Source organism: Letharia lupina, assembly GCF_014066315.1.
Source record: "Letharia lupina isolate WasteWater1 chromosome Unknown contig_9, whole genome shotgun sequence".
NCBI lineage: Eukaryota > Fungi > Ascomycota > Lecanoromycetes > Lecanorales > Parmeliaceae > Letharia > Letharia lupina.
The window spans coordinates 1,690,404-1,700,554 of record NW_023502978.1 but is presented as its reverse complement, the minus strand read 5'-3'; the positions used below and the strand labels follow the sequence as shown (position 1 = coordinate 1,700,554).

The window sequence follows — 10,151 nt, the reverse complement described above, 5'->3', positions numbered from 1 at the left end:
TTTCTGGTTCGAACTTCAGGCTCTTCATGATGGAATGATTTGGTGGTGTGGGAGAAGAGCCTCTGAATGAAGGCGAAAGGAATTCGACCTTCTGCTACAATCAAACCTATGAATAAGCCGTGACTGGAGAAATTGGTTCGTCAAGCGCAAATATGGTATCAGTGTTCTTATGATGATGATTCATGAAAACAGCAAATGCACACTCTATTCTCTGATTTATGTAGTTGACTTTCTCAACACTGGGGTGAGGAGGCCTGCCTGAAGACGTGTAAGCTACCCCAGTCTTGCCAGCACCATCATGAATTCCTCTGAGCTCTCCTGGATCTCCGTAGAGTTTTTGGAGTGACGGTATTTGATCATCTATACCCCTAGCCTAGGAAAGCATCTTTTGCATCCTAGCCACTCCGCATTGCTCCATCGAAGCCATTGGTGTGAGGTTCTCGACCCTCCTTGCCCGTGAACCGAACCTCATCGGCGCGTTCAGACTGCCTTACGTATTCGTAAACTTGATCCCTCAACTCCTGCGGCAAGCTGAAGAAAGGCTGGGGTTTCTCGCGTTCAATGATCGTTTTGATTGTCAGTGCCACCGCGCTCACAGGCTCAAATATGATAGGACCATGCTTATTCCAATCTTGTTGGTCTCGATGAGTTTCCCAGAGCTCATGTGCACGGCCGTAGTCCCATGCAACGTAGCCCATTTTTCGGATGGCCATCTTGTATGTCTTTTTAGGTGTAAGACCTGCAAAGTCATCTCTCCATGAGCATTCGTGGCTTGAGAGTTCGTCCCTTGAAAAGTAGACCTTGCGAGTATGCGTTGTACCCTTGTTGAACTGAAGCAGCCGCACGGCGGCTTTCTCCATGGGATGTTTATCCAATCGTCCGACTTTGCTGTGTAAGGTACCCCACTTTCCAGTCTCTTCATCATTTATATTGAAGACGTCGGCCGACAATTTCTCGTTCCATCTGCTATAAGGTTCACTTGGATAAAGGTCGGTTTCAGTCCTGTCAAGCAGTAAGTCCACTGTCACAGGCCGGTCCTCTAGCGATGTCACGGTCAAGGTGACGAAAAAATTGCATGGGTCGCCAAGATAGCATCTTGACGAACTTATCGAGAAGGAAACAGTGAAGCGAGGTATTGGGACCCCTGCAACGACGGTGAAAAGTAGAGGCTCAGGACCACAAATCATCTGGGCTCTAGCATCCTTGGGCCATTCCGAAGGTGTCAACGTTGCTTGACACGTGGATTCGCGGTTCCCAAATTTGGACCAAATCGTGAAGCGCGCGCCGCAGAACCGAAGCTTGTACTGTTTTCCAGGAAGGAGATACCGCCTTAGACGGTTCAGGAGCCTAGCATTGATCCTTTTCAATGGGTGTGTTTGACCTCCCTCGGGATCGGACTCCTGGCGATTGGCGCAGAGTTTTTCTAGTTCTTCGTCGACTGGCTTCACTGTTACCGCTGTGTCATTGTCCGCAACCTCCAATAGCCCCATTTGCAACGCTCGCCCGACGTCGATCATGTCTCCCCAGTCATCGATATCTGAGCCGACGAAGACAGGGAGGTAGTAGTTGACGTCTTCTTCCTCATCGCTCCCAATTTGCAAGTAGATCCGTGTGGAAAACCCTTTCCAAAGATCCAAGACAATGTCTTGCACGAGATCCGAATTATTGTCGAACGCTTTCAGCATAGCAGAAATCTTGTTCGGCTTCATTTTGATTGTGCGAGACATCCTGAAAGCGCTGTGGTCTCGCGTGTTGAACCAATCCACAATTGATTTAATCTCGGGTCGAGGAGCTATAAGGTAAGACTAAGCGGGGTCAAGCGAAATTCAATAATCGCGCGCCTCAAGTAAATAAAGCAACAGCTGAAGTGTTGACGGTAAGGTATGGCTGCGATCAAGATCTAAGAGAGGAGCACAGATAACATCCCTTTCATGGCATCTCCAATTCTGCTCGCGAGCGGTCTGGTCTGCCACCTCCATCGGAATCCTACCGGTAAATAATTAGACCCGAAATCTACGGCTCGTCGGCTACCTTCGATTGCCTACTCCACGCGCCTATCAGGAGCATGGCACAGAGCACACCTTCAACCGGTGAACCAAGATTTATAGAACTTCATTAGATGGCTTCCTACACATGTGCCATACCTGTTGGTAGGGAGGGGGGTTCCAAAGCCATTATCTAAAGAACGACGGTAGGCTTGACGTTTTGGGAGTGGATTGACGTTGAGGCTGCTAGATGAGGGTTTGATGATTGCTAGTGGTGTTTAGCACCAACGCGGTGCCTAATGCCGCTAGGATTTGAAAAAGAAGGCACTATTCTGTAAAGGGAATTGGGTATTGAGGATTGTTGGGAATGCGCGAGGGAATTTCGCGTGTTTGGGGCACGAGTATTGCTCCAATATGTGAGCATTGCCCATAGCCTCGTATCGGGCCGGTGTTGGGTTTCACAAAAACATTGCAGACACTGTGGCTCGTACTCCTGTCTTAGCTAGGCTATCTTTCTTCTTAGCATCGCCTCAATGGATACCCATTTTCATGGGTACAATGATCCGAATCACCATCCTCCGCGCAGACCGATCCTGCGGCTTCCTATGCATACGGGGCGTATAAAAGCGATGGCTTCCCCGTCTGATTGAACACGACGTAATTGTTCTCAAAGAACGGGAAGCCCAACACTTTCGGATCGGAAGCGTTCTGAATACTCGGGTTACAATACACAGCTACGTCTCATCAGGGACCCAGCGTTGCATGGAATCGAAGGACGAATCAGGCAAAGCGAAAGGACTCACCACTCGATGAAGAACCCAAAGACGTAGATACATTGACGGGGAGTCCAATCATGGATGCGCCGGCGACAGTGGCTGTGCCGTTGCCGATGTGCAGAGCCAGGTCAGGGAGCGTTGCGTTGCACGGGACGAGCCTGGGTGATTGAAGGTTTCGGAGTCAGCGCTGGCTCTTCAGACTGCTTCTGCGGGCCCGGGAATACATCTACAGAAAGAAGCAAATACTGCCCAAGCCGTGACTCGAAAATTGCTCAAAGTTCGGACCGCCGAAGACACGTACCACAATGAAATGCCATCGCCGATACGATCATCGAAGACGGCTCCGGGCACTCGACTGTAATAGGCTTCAGCAACTGACGACGGGGTGGCTATGTTGTGTCCTGCGCCTGTGTCTGTGAAGAGCGAAACAGCAGGTTAGGTTAAGGCAGGCTAGGTTGAGGAGTCTTAATGGATGGAGCGATACGCACCAAGAACAACATATGTGCTAGTGTTCATGCGCACATTCCCAACGCTGAAGTCGACGTCGTCGACCGCCCAGTGGCCACCCGTGCTGTTCAAGGGTGCGTTCGCGAGTTGGCCTACGTACTTGCTATGATCGATGCCGCCAAACTCGATACTGGCCGAGCCGTCCGAGCCTGTAACTTTGAAGTCCAAGGCGAAGCTTTGCATCTCCGAAACAGAAAACGGAGTTGGTAAGGCTCGAGCTGGGTGCCGGAGGTGTTCGATCAGCGCCCAATCACTGGTACCGAGTTTGAACCAAAGCACCACAAGGCTACCGCGGGGGGGGGCTATCATACCGTAGGTGGCCTGAGGACCCAGACCCAACAGTCCGATAGAAGGCTGTTCAAGGAAATACGGAGAACTAGCATTGGCGATACCCATCGAAACGTTGTTGAACGTGAGGCCACCGATTTTGACGGTCTCTTCGATCACACGCCCTGTGACTAGACCTCCTCCGTACGCAACGGTGAAGGTTTCGTTCACGGGGCTCACTGTACGACTCTTGGTGTAGTCATACGTGCCCCGGTTACTGAAGTTCAATGCAGAAAGGGACGGATCAAGGACCCATCTGGGGCATGTTGTTAGAAGATCTTGGACCTGTATGAACACTTTCGAAAGCAGCTCTCACAAGAAGGAAGAGCCTGTGTCAATTTCCAAGGTTACGTTCTGCCCCCCAATGGTTACATTAGTATCCCATTGAGACATTGACGATTGGACCGCAGATATGCCAGTGTTTCTGCGCTGAAGGGGCAATCTGAAAGGGGGAATCGTCTCTTGGCTTTTAGACAGAGCTATACATGTGAATAGTGGAAGGAGGTGGAAGCAATGCATGATGTAAAGTATATACTCGTAATTGCACAGTCGAACAACGAAAGAAAGATAGAAAGAAAGAAAGAAAGAAAGGAGAGCTAAGACGAGGACTAAGAAGGAAATGCTGTGGTGTCTAATTTTGTGCAATGCTTGCAACTACAATCAGTGCCGCAGCCATATAATGAAGCGCGTCTGCGGCTCTGCGGCATGAAGACGAGGAATGTCCAATTATCCGCCTTCTTCTTTGCTTGTTTCTGGAACTATGGCCTGTTACTGTCAATGCGTATGCTACCCTGGCTGATAAATGGTTGGGCAACAAAATGCGGGTACCGGTCCAGCGGCCTGAACCCAATGCTTGCTCTAATTCCCCCTGAGAAGCCAAATAGGCAAGTCCCTGCATAAGAAGAGAATCAAGCAGTCGTCCGATCAAAAAGGTTTGGCCTACCAGACCATCTTCCACAAAGCGTAGGCCATCCAGTCGTAGCAGTCACCTCCGGTCCCAGAACGTTCTGCATCTAAAGACCTAATCGTGGCCCTATTATCGCTTCGTGGTCCACGATTACTAAACCCCATCAAGAGCCTATCCAGTGCCTGGGTCTCCACATTGACTTTAAAGACCATGGCGGTAGGCCGCTGCCTTTGCTTTGATCTTCCAGTCTGAATTTCCGCGTCCGGCGGCGAATCTCTCGCGACATTCAGCAGCGTGCTCGTGTTTCATGCTCATGCACAGCCTCCTTCTCATTCTAGCTTTTAAAGGCCACAGCTCATTGACCTGATCCAAATACGCAGAAGTGCCGTAATTGCCAACAACCCGTCATTTTGGCTCCACCTCCCGCTTCCAGGTTGTAGTCGTTCCACATGCTTTGCGGAAAGCAGCGCTCTCGTTTGGCGCAACTGGTACGAACTGACTACTGTTGTTTCAGCCCGTGCTGAGCCATGGTCTCAGTCGATGTCTAAGCCGTAATGGCACATAGCACAACGTTCAGAGTATCTCAAAGTGTTTCTGGGCTAGCATGCCCGCGACGAATCTTTCATCCTCAACTTCCTCTTCATCTCCACTTCTGCTTTCGACTTCTTCGTTGCTATCACTGCTGCTCTGGTCCTCGTCCTCCTCGTCTCCACCCCAAAGGTCTATGACCTGACCCAAATCCTCGAAAATGCAGTAACTATCAGCAATTCCTTGTAGCTCTATCAGCTTATCATCGCACCACGGCCTCAGCCTTTCCAGCTCTTCAGATGTCAGGCTTTCCGCAATTTCCAACATTACTGGCACCAATTCTCCTCCAGAATCATAGTCCTGCCTAATTTCATGGCCCACCACCCCATCGCTCAAACATATCGACTTCGCAATCTTTCTCAATGTCTCCAGTGCACTCTCTTTGGTCTTGAAACTAGCAGTCTTCGGGCAACGGGTTCGAATTGTCTCAAAGCACGCCTCAATGCTCTCTGCCGCCTCTCCGGCCATCTCATATGCATGCGAGCCCTTCATGCGATCATATGTGACGTTCAGTGTCTCCCACGCCGACTTAGAGAGATAATCAAAGTCCAGGACTTTGGCGCGCTCAGTTGCGGCGATGCGATCAACTTCCCGTTGGACGATGGACGCAATTTCTGGGTAGATTTTCGCTGCGGTAATGAGGAGACTTGCGATTGTTTTTGGGTCGATGCTGTCGACGAGCTCCGGAAGCTTGGAGGGGTCAACGGCATTCGTATCTGTATCCGAGCGGGCACGCTTGGCTGGGCGACTGGACATTTTATGGACGAGAGATTAAGTGCAAACCAGGGGAATCTTTTCAGAAGATTGAGTGCTTTTCGTTTACTAGGAATGGTTGTCCTTGAGGGTGCGCGTTGAGTAGCGTGAGTAGTTGGACGCGCTAGAAGCTGGGTCATTCTCACTCCTGCTACCCGGTGTAGCGCTAGTGCAAATCTCCAATTACCTACAGTATTCTCGAATTCGCGAACCGTCTCTTCTTATTTCTCTTCTATTCTTTGTTGAATAGTCGAGTGCGAGGCCTTTGAATAGGGCCACAGCTCCTCACAGGACCTCGAAACATGAACCGACAGCTGCTCATGTGGCTATCATTCATCTAAATTTCCCCTACTCGCTATCTATCAAGCGTGCAGGCTGAGCTAGAACCAGACCTGTCACGTTCGTCGCCCCATCTGGTGTTGGCCATAGGCTTCCATAGACCCATATGTTGATCAAGTCCTTCGCTCCAACACCCACAGTCGCCCGTCCACCAAACTGATCCACGGATCTCTCTTCGCCGGAGCACTTATGCGCCAGCACCCATGCAGTAGCCTCAACGATCGACAGCCTCACTGTATCCTGATCATTATTGTTGTTCATGTCCAAAAGGATCACACATGACCTGTACCTAACCTTCGCAGGAAGAGGATAATAGAACTTCGTGGCCACCGGTTCTCGGCTAAAGGTATACCTCTGATCGCGTTGCCTATCCCCAAAGACTGCGTTTGTGGCCATCTCACAATCTTTGAAGTTGATCGGCCAAGCTCGTTCGCGTGGTAGAGGTGGATCGGCACATACTAAGGCTCCGCCGAGCTGAGGGGCATTTACGCCCAATCTGTCGTCCAGACTAGTGGTGTCCACCGCCGACGGCTTAATCAAGTTGAGCGAAGTTTCATTCAGCAAGCTTGAATCGTCGCGAGCCAACTGTTCTCTAGCGACGATGACAGCACTCTCCGATACTGCCGGCCCAACTGCCCCATTCTTAAGAGGTAAACCCCTCCCGAAGACAAGAACGTCTACCACCTTCTTCGGTCCCGCCATGCTCCTCCCACCGAAACCAAAAGCGGCCTGAGTACATCTGTGCGCTATGTCCATGGCTGTAGTATAGACCAGCCACGGCTTAAATTTGTCCTTATCCGCATCATTCATTACGTCTATTGAGATGACGCACGTTCCGTTTCGGACCACCTTTGGAAGCCTGAAACCAACATTATTTCTTCTGGCGAATGTAGTGGGCCGGAAAGGGTCTCTGAAGTAAAACAGTTCCTTGGCGGCGTTGACGCAGTCTTGCTCTCTGGCTGGGTAGAGGCCCCTATGCGGTGTGGCCTGGTTGAAGCAGTCGCCATGCTCATTGTTGTTTGAGGAGCTGTTCACCATCAGCAAGCTGGTAGCGTCAGAGTAGGATGCGTTCGAAAGGCTGGAAACGTTCGACTGAAGACTAGCTGCGAAGGCGGAGAATGCATAGAGGAAGAGCAGCAGCAATGCGGCCGCGCGGGCGTGTAGCAGCGCCATGCATTCCCGTAGAGACAAGAGTAGAAGAAGCAAATGGAAGAATAAACCCACGTGTTTGAATGCAATCAGTGTCGCGGCTAATGCTGCTGTCGCTTCTCGTATAGCAATATTCCTCTATGGACCGCTTTTCTGCAAGTCAGAATAGAGACTCAGAGAGTATCCGCATTTGCGCAAAGCAGAGCCTCAAGTCCCGCTACTACACTAATGCAGGGCAGGCAATCCACCTATCAGGTGCTTGTCCGTCCTTCCGGCCCCCATATGGTTTAGACAGCACAGCCTCACGCACCTGATCTTATCTGTGACGCCTGGAAACGTCAGGTCTTAGATGTGCTTTCGTCGCAGAGCAAGAAACTCTTGTAAGAGTCCACAAAAAGGTGCAGACCGAAGAACACGATGCTTGACGTCGATCCGTCCGGGGCATTGCTGCTGTCCGACGGTCGATAGATCTCAGGTATGTTCTTGATCAAAGGGTTCATATTGGAGAGGGATTCTGATACTGTGTCCTCAAAGGGCCGAAGGTGTTTCTTCATGCTCTCGTGTAGTTCATCCTTCAATATACTCTCAGCGCCGTGTTGACGTTTTCTGTCGTCCGCGCAGTCTGCAGGGTTCTCAAAGACTGCTACTTCTAGAATACTATCCTCGAACTGCGTGCTTGACCCTCGGATGATTGCTTCGGCCGGACAGAACAGTCCGTGACCGGAAGAAAGAACACCGTTCTGAGCTGAGTCGCGGGCGAGAAGTTGAGAAACGCTGCTATCATGGTTGTCAATCCCTAGGAAGGATTTGTACTTAACATAAAGCTCTGCATGATCCGTGGCGTTCATTGATATGGAAAATGCGCGTCTGTTGAATCGAAACCGCAGACAGTCCGCTGCCGCGGTGGTAAGCCAGGCAGCGAAAATATTCGGAATGGAGCCTACTACGGCCTTGACCCAGACTTCTATCATTTTCCTCAATGCTTCTACAGCTGGGCGAGTTGAAATACGTTTCTGTGGAATTCTCGTGCTTCTTTATTCCTATACTGTCGATCTTGGTATGCTGCTTGTAGAAGGTAGTGATCTCCTTTCGAGCTTGGATGGCATCTTGAAACGCATAAGGGATCCTCAGAGGTATGTCCGTGCAATTCGACTTTGCAATCGTCGTCGCCGCTCGCCTCAGCTCTTTAAAAGTTCCGTTTGGCGCCGTCTTGACCCAAATACTTGCCGCTCGCAGCTGTAGCAATCCATATGACGATTGCGTTTGTGGCTTTCTTGTAGGATGCGTTTATTGGGTACAAGACCGCGTCGAATCTAAGATCATTATCAGACATATCGCCAGCTTTATTCCCCCCAAAAATGCGTGTAGTGCAGAGGAGTCATGGGTAGAGGAATGTAATGAAATAGTAGCTTGCAGAGCTTGCCCGACCGGAGGTGAAGAACTCCGGGACATTGAAGCGGTGAAAGATTCCAAGTCAGGTTGCTCCGCGCGCCTAATCCACGGGTTTCGCTGAGACAAGAACGAAGAATTGGTCTAGAACGGCTGCACAATGTTTCTGAAAGTATCGACGTCTGTCAACGACCCTGAGATCGCAGCGACGAATGTGCTGAGGTGGAGCACAAAGTTGAGTACGATAGGTGGAAATGGGTTGAAATCAGCTACTCTACAGTCTAACTATACCAGAGAATGATCAGTCGCATCGTTTGAGGAAACATCCCTGTCGCGTAACAAACATTTGAACCTGCAAGCCCTCAAAGAAATTTTACTGAGGCCTGATATCGAGAAATGAATTACTTGTTTGTTGTACTTATTCCTTAATAATAGTCAGGAAAGTGAGCCACAGAACGCCAACTAGAAGTGGACTGACCTAATACTGTAAGTCCCCATCGGCATATCCAGACCCTGGGCCAGGCAGACCGACGCCTGTCTCCCCCTCGATGTACCTAGTCTGCCCACTTTCCGTCTTGTAGCTGGCATACACTTTCTCCGGCTTTCGCCCCGGTGCGCAACGAACCATGATCTCCTTGATGCGCTGGTAGACTTTCCGGATGGCTAAAACGCCAGGGGAAGTAAAAGAAGGGCCTTGGTTCTTGGTGTTGGGCTCCGTGGTGGTACGGGCTTTGGATGCTGGATGGCAAAGACAAGGCGAGCCTGGCGGCTTCGATGGATCGAACTTGTGAGGCATGTACCATTCAGGTGGGATTGGAGACTCGCATGATGGACAGCGGCCGTCTTTCTGGCCGAGTAGGTGGTCGATACACGCGCGGTGAAAGATGTCACCGCAGGGGAGGGCGCGGATGGCGCGGTTGGTCTTTTCGTATTCCTTACGGCAGAGATGACAGATGGGCTGGCCCGGCCACATTTCTTCAAGATAGTAATGTTTTGAGCTTGGGGGTGGACGGCCGAGGGGTGAGTTGGTAGATGTTCCGGAGGTGGGAGTTGCTGAAGAGGCGTTGGCTGGTGAGGAGGGTTCTGTCGACTCGCATGGAGTACTGTCTGTTATTTCGGGTTGCTGACCAGCAATCGGAGTATCTGGTCGCCTTAACGATGGACCATCCATATTGTGTTCAGGCTGTTGACTATCGTCTTGGTCGCCTTCTTCTGTAATCGGATATATAGACGTGCTTGTTCGAAGCTGCTCGCCATCGCCTTTGATGTCTTGATCGATTGGTGACTGAGGCGACATGACTTTGTCGGAATGAGGCTCTTCTAATTTTGAGGTTGTTCGTGGATGAATGTATAATGGTAAAAATAAGTCTCCTGGAAATTTAGGATCTCTGAGGTTTCCTAAACGCAGTGATGGAATACTGGACGGTGTAT

The 10,151-nt window shown here is 50.5% G+C and overlaps 5 protein-coding genes across 5 annotated transcripts; all 5 read right to left on the bottom strand.

The window, feature by feature from the left end:
• Nucleotides 1-395: 395 nt before the first annotated feature.
• Nucleotides 396-1,709, bottom strand: HO133_010994 (uncharacterized protein; the record flags this gene model as incomplete). Its single annotated transcript, XM_037301843.1, has 1 exon — nt 396-1,709. One exon carries the CDS (start codon nt 1,707-1,709, stop codon nt 396-398), a length of 1,314 nt encoding a protein of 437 aa, XP_037153477.1.
• An 879-nt stretch (nt 1,710-2,588) lies between these two features.
• HO133_010993 (uncharacterized protein) lies at nt 2,589-3,988 on the bottom strand (the record flags this gene model as incomplete). Its single annotated transcript, XM_037301842.1, has 4 exons — nt 2,589-2,693; nt 3,008-3,174; nt 3,250-3,851; nt 3,912-3,988. The coding sequence occupies 4 exons, from the start codon at nt 3,986-3,988 to the stop codon at nt 2,589-2,591; spliced, it is 951 nt and encodes a 316-aa protein (XP_037153476.1).
• A 1,087-nt stretch (nt 3,989-5,075) lies between these two features.
• HO133_010992 (uncharacterized protein) lies at nt 5,076-5,846 on the bottom strand (the record flags this gene model as incomplete). The annotated part of the gene is made up of 1 exon (XM_037301841.1): nt 5,076-5,846. The coding sequence occupies one exon, from the start codon at nt 5,844-5,846 to the stop codon at nt 5,076-5,078; it is 771 nt and encodes a 256-aa protein (XP_037153475.1).
• Nucleotides 5,847-6,191: 345 nt separating this feature from the next.
• HO133_010991 (uncharacterized protein) lies at nt 6,192-8,179 on the bottom strand (the record flags this gene model as incomplete). Its single annotated transcript, XM_037301840.1, has 3 exons — nt 6,192-7,209; nt 7,642-7,660; nt 7,708-8,179. The coding sequence occupies 3 exons, from the start codon at nt 8,177-8,179 to the stop codon at nt 6,192-6,194; spliced, it is 1,509 nt and encodes a 502-aa protein (XP_037153474.1).
• Nucleotides 8,180-9,198: 1,019 nt separating this feature from the next.
• HO133_010990 (uncharacterized protein) lies at nt 9,199-10,017 on the bottom strand (the record flags this gene model as incomplete). The annotated part of the gene is made up of 1 exon (XM_037301839.1): nt 9,199-10,017. The coding sequence occupies one exon, from the start codon at nt 10,015-10,017 to the stop codon at nt 9,199-9,201; it is 819 nt and encodes a 272-aa protein (XP_037153473.1).
• Between the last annotated feature and the right edge of the window lie 134 nt (nt 10,018-10,151).